This window comes from Mirounga angustirostris, unplaced genomic scaffold, assembly GCF_029215605.1.
Source record: "Mirounga angustirostris isolate CCGP_5_RB_7025 unplaced genomic scaffold, mMirAng1.0.hap1 SCAF_6, whole genome shotgun sequence".
NCBI lineage: Eukaryota > Metazoa > Chordata > Mammalia > Carnivora > Phocidae > Mirounga > Mirounga angustirostris.
Window position 1 is genome coordinate 121,625,963 of NW_026991714.1, and position 22,124 is coordinate 121,648,086.

Consider the following 22,124-nt stretch of genomic DNA (forward strand, 5'->3'; position numbering starts at 1 on the left):
GGTGCATCAGGGCGCTCATTCAGGCTATACTCAAAGTGACCAAGAGAGCACCAGGGACGAAGGGGAGAGCAGGAGGAGAAGGCTCGGTCGGGCCCCGCCCCAAATCACCCAGTTCTGATCTGAGGACCCAGCCTGAGGTCGAGGGGCCTTTCTGCGGTTAGAATGGAGAGGAGAGAAAATCTCGGGGGGGAACCTGGAGCTTGGCAGAGGAGACTTCGACTCCACCATCCCCAGTGCTGGTCTTTTCTGCAGAGATTTACTCCTGAGGTTTCCGTACTGCCTCCTTCCTGCTTGAGCCTCCTGGTTCCCGAATGCCCTCTCCACCCTCACAGAAGATGAGAAATGCATCTCCAGTTTCCTTGCCAAGTACACCAAGGTGGTCTCGTGCTCTCCCTCTGCCCACCTCATCTGTCACTTCCACATACATCTGTCTCCTCGTTTATCCCCTTAGCTTCCCTTCATACTCGGGGCGGCGGGGGAAGGGGTTTCCTAATTGATAGAGGGAAGCCCCTCCCAATACCTGAGAGCCTACTTCCTTCTGATTCTTTGGAAACACCCCAAGTGTCTCCCCTGCCCTCTTGAGTACCTCCAGTGGATCCTTCCCCACAGGGCCTTCCCTCTGCCTTCACATAGGCACAGATCCTTCTCTCCTTAAAAAAAAACAAAAACAACTAAATTCTGCTTACCATGTCTCCCCTTTCTTTTATTCACAAACGCTTTTAAACTCACTGACCAACTTCAGCTTTTCTTGTCTTAATAGACAAAGTGTGAACTCCTGGTAATCTGTGCAGTATAATTTACGAGATCCTATAAGACTAACTACCTTGTCCAAAAAATAATAGCATTCACACTCCCTACCTTTGGATTCTGAAACTCCTCCTTTATGATGCAAAATCATATAAGAGACTGAATTTCCATGTGGATACATTTGTCAGTCACTCACACCATAGTATGAGTTAGTTCAGTCTGCCGTGTAGCATAGCTCTTAAAGCTTGGTTCTGGACTCATGTGGCCTAGGTTCAAATCCCAATTTCGAGCTGTGTGAGTCTGAATAAGTTTGTTGTTTTTTTATTTTATTTTATTTATTTATTTGACAGAGAGAGACAGTGAGAGAGGGAACACAAGCGGTGGAGGGGGGAGAGGGAGAAACAGGCTCCCCACGGAGCAGGGAGCCCGATGCGGGGCTCGATCCCAGGACCCTGGGATCATGACCTGAGCCGAAGGCAGACGCCTAACAACTGAGCCACCCAGGCACCCCTGAATAAGTTTCTTAATTTCTGTTTCAGTTTTCTCATTTGTAAGAAGGGAGAAATAATAGTTTTTACCACAGGGTTATTGTAAAGATAAAATTAATCTATATGCAAGCCTTCAATATGGTGCCTAGCACAGAGGAACATGCAATAAATTAATCTTTTTTTTTTTTTTTTAACTTTTGTTGAGGGATCAGTTTTGGTGGGAGCACAGAACACTAGAACACTTCCCAGAGAGCAGGCATGAGGTAGGGGTGGGGGCACAGCAGTCAGTGGGCAGCATGGGGGAGGGGGGCACAGAGTTGAGGAAGGGGCAACCACAAGGAAGGAAAAGACCCCCCAACCCCCACCATGTACTGCTTTGGAGTTCCGCCCAGGGTGAACCCTCCTTTTACCACCCCTCATTCACGCTCAGCCTATCCAGCCACTTCTGTCTGTAAAGGTCAACCATGACCTCCTCTGGTTAAGCTCAGGGCCCTTTTCTGAGTCTTCCCACCCCACCAAACATGGCCTTGGGCACCAGGACCCATCATACACACTTCTTTGAGTCCTGCAGCTCTCTTCCTGGTACTCTGACTAAACCTTCTCAGGTTCTTTGTGGGCTCCTTCCATGGTCTACTCCCCAAGTGTGACTTCCCACACTGTTCCTCAGCCTCCGCTCCGCTGACCTGACGCCCTCTGCATCTACACTTTGGAGTCACAGACGCACAGTGTTAGGCTAGAGGGGACTCCGAGATGCCCCGGTCGGACGTGCCCCTCACCACAGCGTCCAGAGAAGACCACTGAGGGCTGGAAAGCTGAGGTGACCTGTGAGGTTATTGGGAGCTGAGCTAAGATGAGGGCCAGGTCTTCACCCTACCTCACTGGCTCCAGACTGGGTTTAACACCAGGCTGCGGGGGAAGGAGGGGCTGTCTGCCTGGGCCCTCAGCACCTCTGTCAGGACACCTGGAAACCCCAGAGAGGCTGAAGGCAGGCAGGGCTACCTCTGCCCTCTGCAAGATAATCTGGGTCTCCTCTACCCCATCTTTGAAACGGCTTCAAACGCAAGGCTTACCTGCCACCCATCTTGGGGCGCCAGGGTCTTAGAATGTCTCTCCTCCCATTCTTCACTGGGTGAGCTCCTCAACTCCCTCAAGGCCCAGGTGAAATACACTGGCTCTGGACAGCACCACGCATGATCCTACCCAGGGGCGTGGTGTGTGCAGAACGAACGAGGCGACATGGCCCTGCCTTCTTGGGTTCTTCAGCCATGCGAAGCACCTGGATGCTGGCGGGCGCTCTCCGACCTCCAGCCTCAGGGAAACAAGGAAGGTCAGGGCCCCCTGCTGCAAACCTGTTCTGAACTGGGCAGTGGCTGGGCGGGATGCCTCTAGGGCTCCTCCCACACACAGCTAAGACAAACTCCCTTCGCCCATCCGGGGCCAAAGCAAGGCTTCCCTGCCTGCTGCAGACTGTTCCATGTGGGGTTGGTGGTTATGGAGGGCAGCAAGCAGAAGGAGGGGTAAATTGTACCCCTTTACGGTGCCGTGCCAGACTCTGTATGAGTCCTCATGAAGCTCTTAATGGATGCTTCCGAAAGACTGCAGGCAACGAAGGGCCAGTTTCTTCTAGGAAACACCTTCTGCCATTCAGACTTGAGGCTGAGGGATGGGTCAGAGGAAACCAGCCTGAGTCATGGCGACTGCCAGCATCTTTGTACAGCGGCACCAGGCTATTTGAGCAGGAAATCTCCCCTTTAGGCGGCAGGAAGCTGCACAGCATTCAACAATGCCACCCTAAGTGTTCCACAAAGAATGAGGGGGCCCTTCAGGCCCTGCCGAGCACACCCTTCTCTGCAAGCTCTCTCATTACCAGGGGTGGGTGGCTGTGTGGGCGGGCCCTGCTGCTGAGACCCAGGCACGAATCTGAACCACAGCCAAGGCGGGGGTCTACAAGGATGACTCTTCCTGACCACAGAGGGCAACATTATGTTGGAAACCATGGACTAAATAGAAAGTTGCTGGTTGTATTTGCTTCCTTGTATTTGCTGGCTGTAACAAAGAACCACTAACTGGGTGGCTTACAACAATAGAAATTTATTCTCTGAGAGTTCCAAACCCTAGAACGAGGGTGTTGGCAGGCCCATGCTCCCTCAGGGCCACCACCTCATCTAATCCTCTTCCATTCCTTGATGGAGAGTCCTTTCTGGAATTTTTTTTTTTTTTTTTAAGTTGGCTCCATACCCAGCATGGAGCTTAGTGTGGATCCTGAGATCAAGACCTGAGCTGAAATCAAGAGTCAGATGCTTAACCAGTTGAGTCACCTAAGTGTCCCCTTTCTGGAATATGCTTTTTTTGCGGGGGGGGGGAGGGGTCACAGCAACCCTGTTTTTCTAGAGTCCTAGAATGTCATTCTCTGCCTGTGATATTTTGTAATACTAATTTTAGAGAAAAATCCTTCCTTGCCTCTTATTAGCTGGTGGCTTCTGGCATTCCTTGGCTTGTGGCTGCATCCTTCCAAGCTCTGCCTCTGTCATAACATGGCCTTCTCCCCTGTGTATCTGTGTATCCTCATCTCTTTTTATAAGGATACCAGCCACTGGATTTAGGGCCTGCCCTAATCCAGTATGATTTCATCTTAGTTAATAACATCTGCAAAGATCCCATTTCCACATAAGGTCACCTTCCGAGGTTCTGTGTAGGAATTTGGAAGGGACGCTATTCAACTCCGACAGAGGCCATCTTTTGTATCTTTCCAGTGTGTTCCATCTATTACTCCAGTCCACAGTCTGCAGCCACACAGGCCCTCCCAACCTATTGACCACACCACCTCCCCGGCCCCTCCCCCCACCACTGTCTTCACATCCTTTTCTCCTGACCTGTGCTAGAGTTTGTGCTTTAATACTGCCATGCTCCTCTTTGCCCCTCAACTCCTTCCTTTCTCTGGCTTATTGTACTCACCTGGTTCATTCAACCTCCACTCCCCCCACCCCTTCATCCAGGAGCTGAACTTGGCTGAACACTCATCTTCCTGACTCGTCTCACTTTAATTTCATGATCACACACCTTAAGTGGACTCGCAGGACTCTCTGGCCATCCTACCATATTTCCAAGGCATCTATTCAAAGTTTTCCCGGGTCCTGGTCTGAGAAGGCCACTCATTAGCCAACAAAGTCAAATCACTTCACCTTTCTGAGCTTCCACCTACTTTGCACCTCGAACGCTTCCGATACCCTCTCCATCCTTTCACTGCCAGCTGATGAACTTCTTATTTCATTGAGAAAACAGCCAATCAGAAGAGAATATCCTCATCCTCCCAACTCCAAGTCAACCTTCCTACCTGCATCTGTTGTCTGCCTTCCTCCTGCTACAATCACTAAACTGTCTGGGAACCCAACCTGGGGTCAGTCCTTCCGTATGTGCACAGATCTCATCTCCTCTCCCTACTCACAGATTCTACTTCTGTAATTTCTGCCTCTATAACCGCTCATCAGTTTTCCCTTCTCTGCTGGTCGTTGCCAAATGTGCTGAAATAGAGCCCACAATAAAAAGCAAAAAACCAACAAAACAAAAACAACTTTCCTTGACTCCATAGCACCCCCTATAGTTACTGCTCTCTTCTTCTCTTAACTGTCACTTGGGCCATGACAAGCTCTTCACAATTCCTTTGTATGAATGCTATCCTGCCTCTCCAACAATTACCATGACACTCGGTCAGACCCTACCAAGCTTCTGACTGCAGCCAACACGGACCTGCAGCCTTTCTGAATGTCAGCAACCCTCTATGTGACCCACACTTGGTTATAAACGATGCTTCACTTAACACTTACCAATGGCTCTCCATCACAACTCCGCAACTTAACACAAGTCTTCATGTTTCCTGAGATGTAGTCTTGGCGTCTATTCCTGCAAACTGCCCCTGTATGTCATTACTGGTGACAGTGATGGCTGTCTGTTTGTTCCACCCAGTGCTGAAGAGCTGGCAGCCCCTAGGGGACCTTAGGTTACAGTCGTTTGCCTCTGGCTCGCCCGACTGTGCCCTTCCCCAGTGGGATGAACCTCCCTCCTTCAGGCTCCCGTGCTATCTTACTGTAGCATAAGAGAATGAGCTATCAGTCACTCAGATGTCACCAGATCTGCAGGCCAGCCCTTCCCCGCCCTCACTCTCATCCCGTGAGAGCTTCCCCATGAAGACAACTCCTAGCAGTGGCTGAAGAAGAGAGACACTTGCCCAGTCACCACTCAGCTTCCTCCTGGCCCGTAATACACACCCCCTCCCCCAGCCAGCAGCCCCAACACTATTCCATGCCTCTCGTCTTCCCACCTAGGCTCTAATTGGGCCAGCATTCCATCTAATCATCTTCCATTCCTTGATGGAGAGTTCTTTCTGGAATATTTTATGCCTTTTTTTTTTTTTCTGGTCACAGCAACTCTGTTTTTCTAGAGTCCTGGAATACCAACCTCTGCCTGTGATATTAATTTTGCTTCTCATGACAAAGTTTTGTTAAGTGGTTAAGGCAGAATTTAATTACCTTGGGCCAAAAGTCACTGCTAAATCAGAACAAAGGGCTGGTATCATACCATCAGTGCAAGTTAAAGAGTGCAAAGCAGAATGGGAGAGAGGAAGTTTCTAAGCATGAAAACATTTTGGAGATAACATGCTGATTTAGTTGTAAGGTTGAGTAATAACTTCTCTGGGTTTCTAGCATGTGGGAAGTTACGTAAATACATGTCTGCATTCAACCATAAGAAATTCATTACCCTCCACCCTGATTCTTGGGTAAATAGCACACATGCACTAAGAATTTTCTGGAATGGTTCTATACATAGACCAGAGCAAAGGTATCATGGAAGAGCCTCTAACCAAACAGTGATGCAAACACAGGCTTGCAAGGAAATCTTGGCAGCATCTGCCTTGGATCAACTGAGCTGTGATCCAGTCTAGCAGTCTAGTTGACCAAAGAGCTCCGACTGAGTCTGGGCAAGATAATGTTAACCAGATAAAATGCTCAACCCCAGGGCTTCTTAAAGTGAGCTCCAAATTCTGTTCTCATCAGGATCTCCTGGAAGTTCCTATTAACCATAGAGATTGTGGGGGGGGGGGAGTCCCCTTCAGTCCAGCTAAGACATACTCTCTGGATGTAGGTGATAGAAATCTGCACATTTAAAGATCTCCCTTGATGATTTTTACTGTGTCTAAAATTTAAGATCCACTTGTTTATTATGATCACTTTGGTTTTCTGAAATACCTTGAAAAAAAAAATAGGCCTAGTAGAATCAGTTTGCTGGACAATGTCAAATAGAGGCCCAATCCTGGAAAGAGTGCCGCCAACAATTTTCTAGCACATTGATAATTTTCCAGTTCAGTTCTGACCAAGTCAGTCCCTTCTTCAACATGTTCCATGGATCCCCATGGTCTGTCCAAGAACAAATGTCTCAGTCTGGCATGCCCAGCCCTTGGGAATACGCTTCCCTCTTACTACACCTCTGAATGAATCAGTCACTTTCATCTATTCACTAGTGTTCCCCAAAATGCCCTTCTTGAAAAGAAACATTTAAACCATATCCATTGCCTAGGTATCATTCACTTAATTCACTCAACTAACCAAGCATTTATTGAACAATTATGACTTAGTGCTAGGCACTAAGAATACACAGTTGAAATAGCTGAAAAAGTACTTTCTCTAAAAAAATTGTGTCCCATGCAATAATCTGCTTAGTCCTCTGTTGAGGAATATATTATATCAGCTCTGACCTATACTTATTCATGTTTATATGCTTATATCTTACCTTTCTACTGAAATGCAAGCTCCCTGGTGGCAGACAATGCCTTTCTCACCTCTGTATGCCCCAGGTGTCAGTAAATGTTTTCTAAACTGAATTGAATTGATTTTATTCAAATTCAATTAGCCAACTTATTTACCTCATTATAAACTGGATGGAATTTAATTTTAAGCATGGTGACTTTAGTGTTCATGGAATGAAATAAATTTGAAGTGGCAATGTCTAACTGTGAATGAGTTTTTGCATTTCTGTTGTTGAACAATGCACCAATTTAACAGATGGTTCTTCAAAAATAGATGTGAGATTTTAAAAATAGTTCATTCCGGCCACAGGAATGTAGGCTCCAGTCAAGCTAACTGACATCTGGTGAATCAAACTGGCAAGGTAACAGGTTTCAGGAAGTCAAGCCTGTCATCTGGGTCATCCCACCCTTCTATCATGGGAACAGTCTTGGAGGTGGGTCAATGAAAGAGGTACTTCTGACACCACACATGTGCAGTCAAACCACCAATGCCCAGGGTCTATCATCTTTGTCATCTTGATATAAGAGCTCTAGGAAAACACTCCTTATAAACAAACCCCTTAGCTACAACACCAAAGACACAATCCTCAAAAGAAATAATTGATAAGCAGGACTTCATTAAAAGTAAAAGCTTCTGCTCTGCAAAAGACAATGTCAAGGTAATGAGAAGACAAGCCAAAGACTGGAAGAAAATATTTGTAAAAGACACAACTGATAAAGGACCGTTATCCTTTACATATACAAAATATACAAAGCACTCTTAAAACTCAAGAAAAAAAACAACTTGATTAAAAAGTGGACCGAAGACCTTAACAGACAGCTCACCAAAGATACAGATACACAGATGGCAGATAAGCATATGAGAAGATGCTCCAAAATCCTATGTCAACAGGGAAATACAAATTAAAACAATGAGATACCACTATACACCTATTAGGATGACCAAAATCTGGAAGACTGATAACACCAAATGCTGGCGAGGATGTGGAGCAACAGGAACTCTCATACATTGCTGGGAGGAATGCAAAACGGTACAGCCACTTTGTAAGACTGTTTCGCAGCTTCTTACAAAACTAAACATACTCTTCCCATGCGATCCAGCAATCATGCTCCTTGGTATTTACCCAAAGAGGCTGAAACTGTATCGTCACACAAAATCCACACACGGATGTTTATAGGAGCTTTATTCATAATTGCCCAACTTGAAAGCAACCAAGATGTCCTTCAGGAGGTGAATGGATAAATAAACTGTGGTATATCCAGACAATGGAATATTATTCAGTGCTTTAAAAGTGAGCTATCAAACCATGAAAAGACATGGGAAAATCTTAAATGCATACTACTAACTCAAAGCCAATCTGAAAAGACTGCATACTATATGATTCCAACTCGAGGACATTCTGGAAAAGGCAAAACTATGGGGACAATAAAGAGATCAGGGGTCACCAAAGGTTGGGTGGGGAGATGAATATGCAAAGCACAGAGGATTTTAGGGCAGTGAAAATACTCTGTATGATATTAAAATCATGGATATATGTCATTATACACTTGTCCAAACCCTAAAAAACACACCACCAAGAGTGAACTCTAAGGGAAACTAGGACTTTGGATGACTATGATGTGTCAACATAGGTTGTAAAAATTTGTAAAAATTGTACCATTCTGATGAGTGACACTGATGATGGGGAAGACTATGTACATCTGAAATCTCTGCTATCTTCCTCTCAATATTGTGCTAAACCTAAAACTGCTCTAAAAGAAAACAAAGTCCTCAAATACACACACAGACACACACAAGCCCCTCAGTATCCAATTCCTGGGATCTATGGTCAATTTTTTTCAATTTCCAGGGGTGAATTTTCTTGAGAATCTTCACTTCTGTGTTCTATCATTAATATTTCAAATTTCTTCTACGCAGGACTCACTGGGTGGATGGTAATCTTTAAAATCGGTATTGGTAATCATGAACAGTGGTTATCTCCGGAGGATGGGACTGCAGAAGATTTGCACTTTCTGTGTTTTACATTTCTGTAATGTGTACAGAAATATAAGCAGGTATTATAAGCAGGTATTGCTTTTATACTCAAAAAGAAGATCAACAAGTTCAAATTTTTAAAAAACTTTGTAAAGATCTGTATAAATTAGAGGAAGCAGACTCATTACTTTGACATAGAATGGTAAAGTTTTTTAAAGAGTCAATTGAAAGGAAGGGAAAAAAAGAAATTCTGGGCCAGATGTTCTGTTTAGGTTATTAAAGTATGTGATGACAGGAGGTCTGACTGTCTTGCTATTATTTCTCTGCCTTATATTTGTTGGTCTTATCTTCCCCCAAGACTGTAAGTTATTGTTCTTTGGGGGGGTTTTTTCCTTAGTGTCTTCCCTAGCATGAAGTTGTAGTGAGCATCCAAAGATACCTTTGCTTAGTTGAACTGAATTGTCTTATTAAGACAAAAAAGGTTTTCCCTTGAGACATCCAAATAACCCAGGATATTGAAAGTTTTGGGTTTTTTTTTAAGTGCTGAAGAAGCTGGATTACAAAGCCTACATTCAGAATGTCACCCTTGACCCGGCTTTGGTGAATAGTCATCTTATAGAGCAAAGACAGCACTTCCAGATTAAAGAACCCTGTTCATTTTTTAAAGTACGAAATTTCATTTTGTCATCTCACACTTAAAATGATACTGCCCTGCAGACACAGCTCATTTCCTGGCCGGCCCCTGTTAAAACTCTCTGTTTCAAACCCAAATAAAAGGAGCCCAGGTCCTGGTTTCTCTATCTCCATCCAGCAGTTATCAGGGATTCTAGAGAACTTCTGGGACAGACCTTGGCCAGCTGCCATCACGGAGCCTGCTGGGAGTGAGATTCCTAAGAAAATGGGTGAACTCCCAGTCTACAAACACTGCTGGAGCTTTAGTGCTGCCAAAACAATCCAGGAGCCTAGACGGCAAGGATTTTCTCCCCACTGGGTTTAAAAGTTCAAAGTTGGTGCTCTTCTCATTTTTTCCCCTTTTTCCCTTTGCTCCCGAGAAATCGCATAATTTCTGAGCTTGGCCTGACCTTGGTCCATCTCAGGAGATGGGACCTTCCCCTACATTCTCAAATAGCTTGGTAAATTGCTTATTCTCAAAGTCTCTCTGGTTCACTAGGACACAACCTTTTTCTTTTTTTAAAGTCATCCCAACGTGACTTTGAGCCAAGCCAGATCATTCTTTTCCAATAGGTCTGATATTTAGAGGAAACAATTTGAATGTTCATACAGAGTGCGCCACCCAACTGAGCTCATGACTGCACGCCTGGAACTGTTTTTGTAATAACAGTAATAAAATGATAACAATAGCCCACCACTAAGGTAGCACTTCCTGTACAGCAGGCACTGAGCTAAGTGCTTCATATGCCTCATCTCATTTAATCCTCACAACAGCTTTCTGATCTAAGTGCGTTATCCCCACCTTACTGTAAAGCAAGTTGAGATCCAGAGAGGCTAAGCGACTTACCCAAGGTTACATGGCAGATTAACAACAGACACAGAATCCAACGTAGGCCAGTCTGGCCCCAAAGCCCTTTTTCTTATGATGTGACGCTTTCTCTACACCTGGACTGAACGTACCTGGAGGGCAGGAGCTGTACCCTAAAGCATTTATCACCCAGCACTGCAGCATCTAGCGATAGGTCGAGAAACCCAGCAACCACTTTCTTTGTTTCATAAACACTAAGAAATGGTGTGGCACCAGCTTACTGTAAACTCTAAGTTTACTCCTTTTACTTGAATGATCCACAGTATTATTTTTCCCCTAGAGCCCTGGAGGAAGCGTTAACACAAAAGGGCTCATTTAACGTTTTGGCTCTTGAAATGAAATGAACACAATGGAACTGCCTTTTATCTACCAGTGTACCGGGATAATAGGTCCTCCCAGAAGCCACGCCCATCTATAAACCTCAGAATGTGACCTTATTTGGAAATAGGGTCTTTGAGGATGTAATCAAGCTAAGATGAGATCACACTGGATTAAGGTGGGCTAATTCAACTACTGGGGTCCTTACAAGGGGTGAAAAATTGGACACACCCAGGGACCACACCCTGTGAAGACAGAGGCAGAGACTGGAGTGGTAAATCTACAAGCCTAGGAATACAAAGGATTATCAGTAACCACCAGGAGCTAGGACAGAGGCCTAGAACAAAATTTCCCTCGGGTCCCCTGAAGGAACGAACCCAGTCCACATCTTTTGATTTCTAGCCTCCAGAACTGTGAGGGAATCAATTTCTCTTGTTGAAGCCTGCCAGTTGATGGGGCTTAATTACAGCAGCTCTAGAAAATGAATAAATAGGATCTGGCTAGGAAAGATGTCAATGTGAGAAAAGGTACCAGATCCTCCCAATTCAGAGGCAATTCCAGATATCCTGCCAGTTGGGGCTGCCTTTTGCAGGCCAGACAGTACCTACTGTCCTTCTCAGCCTGGTGACAGCAGGCTTCAGGTAAATCCTAGTGACAGGAGGCTTTAAAGAAGGGGTGAGACAAAGTTATCAGATGATTTGAGCCAAATTCTGATTTGAGAATGTGGCAATAGAATGGGAAGATGGAAAAGGAAGGGCATATTTTGTCTAAGGCTGTGAAATGAATACTGTATCATGTCTAATAATTACAATAAAACTAGGTTTGGGAAAAATTTATAATAATTACCAATACGATAAAATAGAATATTTCAAAAATACAAGGAAGAAAACAATACATCTATCAAAAGCTAAAGAAAACTCAATAAATAGATTCAATAAACAAGAATTTCCTGAAATAAGAAGAAATATATCACCACAGAGTAATCACTACATCATTGAAGGGGGTTAATTACCTTTAAAAGGTGACAAATTTTGATAAGTTATATACTATTTTCTTTTTTTTTTTTAAGATTTTATTTATTTGACAGAGAGAGACACAGAGAGGGAACACAAGCAGGGGAAGTGGGAGAGGGAGAAGCAGGCTTCCCGCCGAGCAGGGAGCCCGATGTGGGACCCGATCCCAGGACCCTGGGATCATGACCTGAGCCGAAGGCAGATGCTTAACGACTGAGCCACCCAGGCGCCCCAGTTATATGCTATTTTCAAGAAGATGATGTTATTTGCTGACTGTAGGCAACCTATAAAATGCCCCCAAATAATCCCTTCCTCCAAGTATTCTTGTCTTCATATAATTTTCTCTCCTTGACTATAGGTTGCATTTAGTGAGTCTAATAAATAGAATAGGACAGAAAAAAAAAAAAGAAGAAGGGGTGAGAAAGCAATGGGTAGGACCAGTCGGTTCAGCCCCTGATGGTGTGCTATTCTGGACTGGACTGTTTCCCCCGGGTCTTATCTGTCACTGCTGCCATGGCAGTAAAAGGACCACGGCTATTCTTGGGCCATTCAGGGCTCCTGAGGGCTGAGAGTACCTGAGCAGCACGCAGTGTGCCCCGCGCGCAGCTGGGCGTGGGGGGCGTGGGTGGGGGGGCGTGTAGAGGCGCTGCCGGCGTGCTGGGGCTGTGTCAGTTCCGAGCGTCCCCAAGGGAGAAGGGGCCAGATGACCCACGTTAAACCCTTACAAGTACTTGGTCAAGAAGTGAGCCAGAACCTCAATGATGGGCCACCCAAGGGGTGTGGGTGAGTGGGGACAGTGGTTGGGATCAGGCAGGAGGGGAGGTAGCATGGCAGGTGCCAAGTAAACCACTTGGGCTCCTGAGAGCTGAGTTCCAAACCAAGAAAAATGAAAAGACAGGCCCCAAGGAGCCAAGCCTGGCAGGAACAAGTGCCAAGGTGCCCTCCCAGGAAGAACTTCCAGGCAGCAGGTAAGTGTGCAGGACATGGGAGCCCTTCTTTCCTGGGGCATGTGCCAGGGCTAGGGAAACACGGGTATTTGGCGAGGCATCTCAGGGAAGAGGAAGGGACGGAGACACTTTTAGCATCACATCACCTTGGAAAACCGCTAAGAGGAGGTCAAACTTGGCTGTGTGAAAGGCCTAACTGTCTCATAGACTTCCCTCCACCTAAGGCCCAAAGTCCTCCCCAGAGCCGGCAGCCCCAACCCCATCCAAAGCAGCATCCGATGCTCTGAATGGCCGATAATCCCGGTCAGAGAACAGGGAGCAGGAGGTGAGCCATGCTGAGGGAAACAACTAATTAAAGGACCAAGGGGCTGTTCAGGGGCTGGGACAGAGTCAAGGCCGAGGGAGAGAAAGAGGCTCCAATCCCAGGGCGCTAGCAATGAGACTGGTGACTGGGAGGGCAGCCTGCGGATCACACACTTAGGAAGCAAAGAGACACATGAAGAGAGCAGAGGCCACTCCTGTAGCTTAACCACCAGGGACATTCCAACAATGGGTAGAAGCTACAAACCCGGAGCAAAGCCTTGCTTGGGATCTTCCGCTGGAGCCTGTGTGTTGGACGGGCCCATGGTGAGGCTGGTCCATAAGGGGCTGTCTGACCCTTCTCCTCTCCCCTGAAGGGCATCTCACAAACAACTGTTATGTCCCAGTTTGGGGCAGCTCCACCTGCCTCACGGGGCCCTGTCCAGTATCATGACAAAGAAGGCTTTCTTGGTGTCTTGACTAGATGACCCCCGGCGCAGGCTGGGCCTTCCAAAGGGTCAGCTTACCTTCCGTGACTGACACGCTGGTCCCACTGGGGTCATTTGGATGTGGAGCGGAAGGTGGATCATAGCCAATCACCAAGTCAATGGTGGCCTAGGTAGAAATAATTCATTGCAGAAGAATCAGTGCAGGGCAATAGACTCAATGCAAACTAAATCAGCAGGAGCAAAAAGTTCTGGAAGGGGCGAGCAGGAGCATGGGAAAGTGAGAAGAGGAGGGGAGAAGGATCACACACGTTCCATTGTTTCTATCCTCCCTCTTGTGAGCATGGCAGGCAGGAAAACCCGGGAAAGGAGTTACCTGTTGTAGGTTGCCAAGTGTACCATTGCTAAGGGGCAACCTCACTAACTGGAGCAAAGTTGTGATAAGCAAGCATGAACTTGTAATTAGCCTCCATCCTAGACTTGAGATGGTCTCCAGTCACAGAGGCTCATTTTACATGGTTGAGTTAGTTGTTTGCACCTGGACTTCTTTATTCATCGCTGAAGTTTATTTTCATTTTTCTCTTCTCTCTCTAAAAATAACTTGAGCGACTAACAAAAATTATATAACAACGTGATTCATAAAACAGGATAAAAAAGGGAATCAAGTCTGATAAAAGAGAAAATAAATATGCAAATCATGAAGTTTAAGATAATTGCATCTTGCATAAAATGTGACTCCAAGATGGCTAGGAACCAAGGCAAGAAGGAGAACAGAAAATGTTGTGTAACTTTCATTTTCAGAAAGGAATAAACATACTAGTTCCTTACAGGAAATAAAGTCATTCCCACTTTTAAAATCTGAGATAAATTTTTCACATGGGGCTTTTACTTGCTCTACTTTACTTGCTCTACTTTAGGGCAGAGTTTCCTATACTTACGTATTTCATGAACCTACACAATTTCAAAAAGGTTTCCTAGAGAGCGTCAACATAGGGATGCTAACCCAAGCCCACCACTACTATCTACTGTTACGATAACTTCACAAAAGAAATGAATTTTAACAGCAAAAATGAGGAAGGACAAACCTCAGAATAAACGGAATCCTTTGCAAATATGGATGGCGCATGCGACGCACACCCACACACCTGCATGTACACACCCAAGTTACCAGTTAAAATACAGACATGATATTTAGCACATAGTCATACTGAAAAATTACTCATTGTTTATCTGACATTCAAATTTCAGTGGGCATCCCATACTTCCACCTGCCACTCCTATGACACGTGGTAAACTCTAGTACATGCACACATTCGAGAGCACGCACGCACATGCCATATTGCTTTCTTTCATCTGTCTGTTCATCAGTGAATACTCCCTCATGGATCAGCACATTCTGTGGCCAACTTAGGAACTACAGATCTGGGAGACACAAAGGAGGCTCCCAACAACAGTTTCGTGGCAAATAAAGAATCATAAGAGCAGCATCCCATGGCTACCTATGCCAAAGACCCAGGCCACGACCTGAAGGTTGAATGCAAGCAGCACTAAGGAGCTCAACTGCTAAACCTAAGTGAAGAATCAAACTTTCAAAACTTAGAAGAGGACATGGATGGCTCAACTTCTGAATCAGTGATTTCCTGATAACATCAGGAATCCCAGAAGTGCTCCAGTTCTATGTGTGCTTGCTTCTGTGCTTAAAAAAAAACAAACAAAAACAGGGCGCCTGGGTGGCTCAGTCGGTTAAGCATCTGCCTTCGGCTCAGGTTGTGATCCCAGAGTCCTGGGCTCGAGTCCCGCATTGGGCTCCCTGCTCTGTGGGGAGCCTGCTTCTCCCTCTCCTCCCCACTTGTGCTCTCTCTCTCTCACTATCTCTGTCTTTCTCTTTCAAATAAATAAAATCTAAAAAAAAAAAAAAAAAAATTAAAAATCTTAAAAAACAAAAACAAAACCAGCCAGACACATCACTGACTTGTACCATCTTTCCTAAGTATCGTTTCTCTCAGCCAGGTTTTGGAAAAATAGATGATAGATGACATTCTGAGTTTATGTTTTAGAAGTTTGGGAGCCTAGACCAACAAAATAGACATTCTCAATAGGCTTTGAGAAGCCTAACCTGTAGTCTTGCCTACAGGGATGACCTATTTTAGTACAAAATTTTCTTCCTTTGTCCAGGCTCCCAAGCAAAATAAATTGACTGGAAAATAAAGGTGTTAGACGTTAATGGGGCAAGCATGGTAGCTTTATGAGCACTGTTAGCAATCAAATGAAATCTGAGAGCTATGAGCTTTGAGTCCATTTATTTCTTTTAAGTGCACTCAAGAAAGAATTCTGGGTTCGCATCAGACAAAATATCAGTATGTACTTATTTAGAGAGGCTGTGGTCAGAAAACAGTCAGCTGCCAATCGGTGATAAACATCATGATATTCACATCTTGATGTTCCAAGGTAATACTAATGAAATACCTTCTACAGAATGTTTCAGAGCATGTCTGAGACACACAGCTATGCTCACCACACAAATGTAAACACCCAAGGGGATATGCACAGAACTATACCAAGAGAGGGTCCCACTCACTCTAGAGCATTTTCTTCTGTCAGAGAAAATCAAGTTTATCTAATCTATTAGCTCTGTGATTGCAAGTATAGGATAAGGCCATACCATTTGCAAGTGGACCTGTTATCTCAAAACCAGTAGGGGTGTGTGGGTGTGTGGGTGTGTGGGTGTGTGTGTGTGGTGAACTGATTATAATTTCACACTCTTCTTAATGAACTTTTTGCTTACTTATCTCACTTCAAAGCCATTCAACAAAAGAGAAAGTGCTCACCCCAGTATCTTGCCCCTTTTCGTTTAGCAGGGGGATGAGTTTGTATGGCAGCGATCTGCTCTGGTCACCAATCAGGTCCTTCAGGGCTACAGTGGCCGTGCCAATTAACCTGCAGGTGAAACAAGAAAGTGCACAGTAACCTAAGTGAGAGGCATGCTTCCACTGACTCAGTGGACCTACCCATTCCCTTTCTATTCGTCTGTTATCATGAAAATCACTCATCATGAAATGAATTTTGGAATTTTGGCAATAAACATCACTTTTCCAGAACAAGTAGTCATTTCAAGAGTCTATGGTACCTATGAAATTTCAAGTCATGAATGAGATGATCCATGAATGGTCATGGGTCATCAGACAAAGACTGAATAGCACCCCTCAGAATCCGAGAGAAAAGTAGGACAAAATTTTTGATCAAAATTGCCCACTGTAAAATGCCCCCCCACCCCCACCGCCTCAGGGAGACCTTCTACAAGTATAAACAGGTTGCTAGTTTACTGATGAGGCCAACTTACTAACCTGTATACTCGGGAGCAGAATTCAAAAGTTGGATGGGTGTCCTTTTCCCTCAACCTGGGCCCGGAGGGATTATGTTCAACCTCTACCACTTACCCAGCTACCCCTCAGTGCACATAACCTAACAGTACAGAGGCACACGTGTCTCCCTGCTTACCACAGTCAGGCCCCGAAAGGCACAGACTGTTGCTTTTTCTATTCACTACTCTCACCCCACTGCTTGGAACAGAGTTCATTTATTCATAGATATTTACTGAATGAAGGAAAGAATAAATAAGTCTATATACATTAAGAATGAACACCCAAAACATTTTTGTAGTTAGGGCGCATGGTCAAAAAAATTTACTGAACACACAACCCCTGAGAGTTAGTGAATACAAAAATGTGACCTGCAGAATATAGTTCTGTACATTGGGGGTTATAACAGACAACACGGTATGAGATTGGGTGAATTGAGGAAGTTCCCTTTGTGAAATGCAATGAAAAGCAAAGAAAGCCCAGAGGTGTGCTCTCAGTATGGACACCGAAAACAGAAAAGAGAAACAGGAAGAATTTTAAAATATTTAAAAATTAAAAATTATTTACTTATACCTTGCCTACATTTGCAGTGACTGATACTAATAAATGGCAGATATGATAGCATGAATATCATTAGCATAAAAATAGAAAACTAAGCATCAAATCCTCAAAGTGATAGAAGAGATTCCTTATATCAAAAAACCCAGGGTGAAGAAACCATAGTTGAGCATAAAACATAACTCTGGGCTTTTGGGCAAAAGTAATAATCAGGAGAGTTCATCTTGCAGGGGAACTATTCCTTTTATTTTCACATGTAGTAGTTTCTTTAAAAATCAGGAATGAAAACTGATGTTAACGTGCGAACGCTTACTTTGTTTTTTTGTTTGTTTTGTTTTTTTTAAGGATTTTATTTATTTGACAGAGAGAGAGAGCACAAGTAGGCAGAACAGCAGGGAGAGGGAGAGGAAGAAGCAGGCTCTCTCCACGGAGCAGGGAGCCTGACGTGGGGCTCGATCCCAGGACCCACAAACGCTTACTTTGAACTGACGTTTATCTGTATTCTCCTGCCCCCCCTCAAATCTCAGAAATGGAACTAGATTGTAGATCTGGGGTCAGTCACTCAACCACATACATCCATGGACTTGACAATATGAACAAGTGACTTCACTTTCTGTGAATAGGCATATTATATGGCAAAAGACCAGAAAATTGCTATGGCACCCTGTTTCACCCAATCTACCCAATGGCATGAAATGCTGCACATAGTTTCTTGGAAGAAGGCACGTTCTTGGACAGAACACCGCATAAGATGCTCAACAACCGTGATGGATTCTCATCTCTTCTCATATCTCAAGTAGAGCCAGTTACTGGCAATGGAAAGGACAAATTCTGCCTCCAGAGGGTGAAGAGTGAACACCTTTTAGGTCAATACAGGAATTGAGTCTCTCAGTCAATGCTGAGAATTGATGGAGCCTTTATAGAGTAATTTCTCACATGAGTATGTGCACTCACTAAGTTTGCTAAATTTTTTTAAACTGGGTATGTTTTCTCCTCACTTGGATTTTAATTCCCCTGACATATTGAGGACAAGAGTCTACTACACATGACTTCATCGCCACCAGATGAAACAAGTACACCTCCCACACAAAGTGAGAGTCCCTGGCAAAATCTCTTCCACATCTCCCTCAGCCCCACATGATATGAGCTTGATGAGCATTTCTTCCCAAGTTTTAAAAAATAGCATAGTAAGCCATGAGGTTGGCTAATTGAGTTTTTAGGACAAAATGGGAAAACTACAATTTCAAAAGTCATCTGACTGGTATTAAATGTCTAAATGGTACTCGCCTTGAAAGACATGGAAACACACTGGATTTTATTCCTCACAGTTCCATAATTCATAACCTAACTGTACGATTAAAATAACATCGTACACTGGACATGTACAGATTTGCTTTTGCTGAAGCCAAGATGACCTGAAACTCTTATCAGCAATAAATACTTCTTAGGAGAAAACAAAGTATAGCATGCTGGGATGATACTGAAAGAGGGCTGGCCTGGGGTTGGACCAGCATTTATCAACCTGGCACTACTGACATTTTGAACTGGACAATTGTTTGGGGGGCTGCGCTGGGCTTTGTCCAGTGTTCAGCAGCATCCTTGGCCTCAATGCATTGGCCTGTCTACACCTTCCCAATTGTGTCCTGGTGGGCAAAACAGCCCCAGGTTGAGAAGCACTGCGTTAGACAGTTTCTGTTCTTGCCCTAACTTGGTGTCCCAACTTCCCTCAAGCCTCAGCTATGTCACCCAACTCTCTGAGCCTACTTCGCTATCTGCAAATGAGTGGCTTGAAGTAAATAATTTCTTAGACCCTTCTCAGCTATTAAAGTCTGTAGCGAGGCTCGTGCATGGGATGTTTTCTACATAGATCTATTTAGGAAACCATCTCATGTTAAATATTTCTTTTCTCTTAAAGTCCTTGTTCATTGATTTAGGAAAAAATAGATCTTAAAATACGTCCATGTTGGACAATCCAGAATACTATGCAGGGTTTCTGCCTTCAAGCTTATTGGCCTATAATCTCGTGGGTCAAGCTTAAATTCATATGGTGTCAGGGGAAAGGTTAGGCCAATAACAGAAATGCGGACTACGTGTAAGACAGTAGGGAGCGGTGCCTTGTGCTAAATGGAGAGAACAGGATCACCTGGGACATGAAGCCCATCCACTGGCCCTTCCTGGCCCGGAATGGTTTTACAGCCTCCATTCTGACGCAACCACTGTCTGCAGCTCCCCCCCCCCGCCCCCGCCCCCGGAGGCCGTGAGAGGTTGGCAACAGAGAACAGACCAGGAATGGAGTAAAAGAAAAGCAACCTACTTTAACCCAAACCTCAATTCCTTCTCTCAGAAACCCTTAGTCCCATTTCTTAAGATTTACTTTTTTCATCATAAAATTCTGATGCTTTGATGTTTGTATGTGGGGGAGATGGTTTAAAAGTAAATTTCACTTTCTTTTTTCGGAAGTAAAGATACTGTGTTTAGATGAAAGCCTGGAAAGATTTTAACCCCCCCCTGCAAAATATTTTTAACAGCTAGGTTGAGTTGAAGAAAAATGCATGCAGCTACAACGTCTAAGGGGTTTCACTGTAAATTGGAGGAAACACCCCCTATGGGCAAGTCTGAGCTCTGCAGGACTCTGAGGGTCCCGCCAGCCCGGTGTAGGCTGTTCTCATGACCCGGCCTCCTACGCAGGGGACAAGAACAGTGCAGCCGGACCACAGACCAGTTTCCTTTAAAGGAGGTGACACTAAACCAAGAAGCCCTTTTTCTTTCACATTACTAACGCTATAAATATGCTAAATATCTATAGTGGGACAGTACTGCGCATGCTTCGCCCTGAATCTGCATGTAAAACTAAGAGTCTCCCCATGGACTCCACCCAACACTAAAACAGATGGACCACGGCTCAGAAGGAAAGTTTACAGTGAAAGAATCTCAAGGCCCTTTAGCTCTCCAGCTTTACTTGCAGAATTAATAAGCTGCAGATGTATTCTGAAGTGAAGAAAAGCCCAATCCTGCTCTTATCCCTTAACAGCTCTTGAACATCTAGATAGTGTTGAGTAGGGTCTCCACGCGACATGGAACTAATTCTGAGCAGTGGAACTGTGAACCAGTCAACTTAGTCATGCAAGGGTTGGTTAAGAAGTTCTTTAACTTGTTAAAACAAAGTCTAATATGTTTAAACAAGAGAAAAGGGAAACATTCTCCCTGTTAGCATAGACACAAACGTTAACGACCACATGCCACTGTGGTGAGTAAGGGCTTTGCTGGCCGAGTTCTTAATCATGAGAGCTCACATATATCAAGCTGTTCTGCACAGCAGGGACACAGCCCACATGGATTACTGGAGGAGGGTTCACTGGAAATTCCTTCATGAAGGGAAGGAAAAATACGTTGGACTCTGGAAATTAAATCACATGTTGTGCTGTTTTCGCCTTTACAGACTGCAGCGTGTCTCAACTTTCCATGCTCTGGGAGGGCATAACAATCCCCAGCTGGGCTGAGGACAAATACTTCTCCGAGCTGCTCCCAGGTCCCCTGTAGAAACCCTGAAAGGGCCAGTCATGCCCACCCTTTGAAGCCAGCTGAGTTTTGACGTTTCAACCAGACCAGGCTGGTGTGGCCTTGGGGTTCCCTGGCTGGGCCCCATCACCCGTCCCCACACTTCTTCCCCAGGGCCAGTATCATTCAAGTTCTTCCCCTGCCCCACCCCCACCACACCCCCAGCTGAGCCCAAAGGTGGGAGAGCCGGGCTTATGCCTTGCTCATGACCAGATGAGTGGGAGAAGCTGGGGCAACCATGACAGCAAATCCTATCACAGGAAGCCGTTTGTAAGCCAAACCCCCCTCAAAGAGCATCTCTGGGTCTCCCATCCACTTCACCAGTGGGGAACCCTCCTGAGTCTCCCAGGCGGCCCACCCTGGCCCTTTGGATTAGCTCATCCATCGTTTCTGAGATCATGGTTCCCCAGGCCTCCCCGCGGCAGAATCACTAGGGCAGTCACAGATTCCCAGGACCCTGAGTCAGACTTTGTCTTTAGCTCATTCTTACACCCAGGAAGTTTGAGAAACAATGGTCTAAAACAGTGATTCTCAGTGGCAGCAGGGGGCAAAAGCAGAGGGATGGGTGGAGGAAAGGGGGGGCAGGGTAGGAAAGGCAGCTGGCAAAGCTAGATCCAGAGAGAAGGAGCTGTGTCGTTTTTAAAAGTACATTCAATACGATAACACAGGTTTACATTTGAAAAATGGGCAGAGAAATCCAATTATTTAATAGGACAAAGTAGTAAACAAAACTCGAATAAAATCTACTCATTAAGCCTACTTATCTATCTGTACCTTTCCTGTGGCTTCGCCTCCTCACTCCACACCAGGATTGTCAGAGAGCCTTGGGGCCTTTGCCCTGTTCATCAAATGGTGACTCCCAAGCTTGGCTGGGTACCAGCCCCTCTGGGGTAGGACTGTGCTCTGTACTTTTCACAAACTCCCGTTCCTGGGTTTTGGAATCACTGACCTAGTCTGGAGGCTGCAGCAGGTTTTGCAGGATTCAGGGCCGGCAACAACTTCCTTTTTTCCAGTCCCTCCCAACCCTGCTGCCTGCAACAAATGGCGTCACTTCAACCAGAGAAGGAGCAGAGTA

General features: G+C 45.1%; 1 protein-coding gene across 2 annotated transcripts in view; it reads right to left on the reverse strand.

Moving 5' to 3' along the window:
• Nucleotides 1–22,124, reverse strand: part of MYOF (myoferlin) — a 153,192-nt gene that overhangs the window by 92,256 nt on the left and 38,812 nt on the right. For both annotated transcript variants that reach the window (XM_045878439.3, XM_045878440.3), the window contains exons 4-5: nucleotides 16,403–16,511; nucleotides 13,656–13,743 (exon numbers count right to left, since the gene is read on the reverse strand). In XM_045878439.3, coding sequence (XP_045734395.1) covers nucleotides 13,656–13,743; nucleotides 16,403–16,511 — 197 coding nt within the window. The remainder of the gene's footprint in view (nucleotides 1–13,655; nucleotides 13,744–16,402; nucleotides 16,512–22,124) is intronic.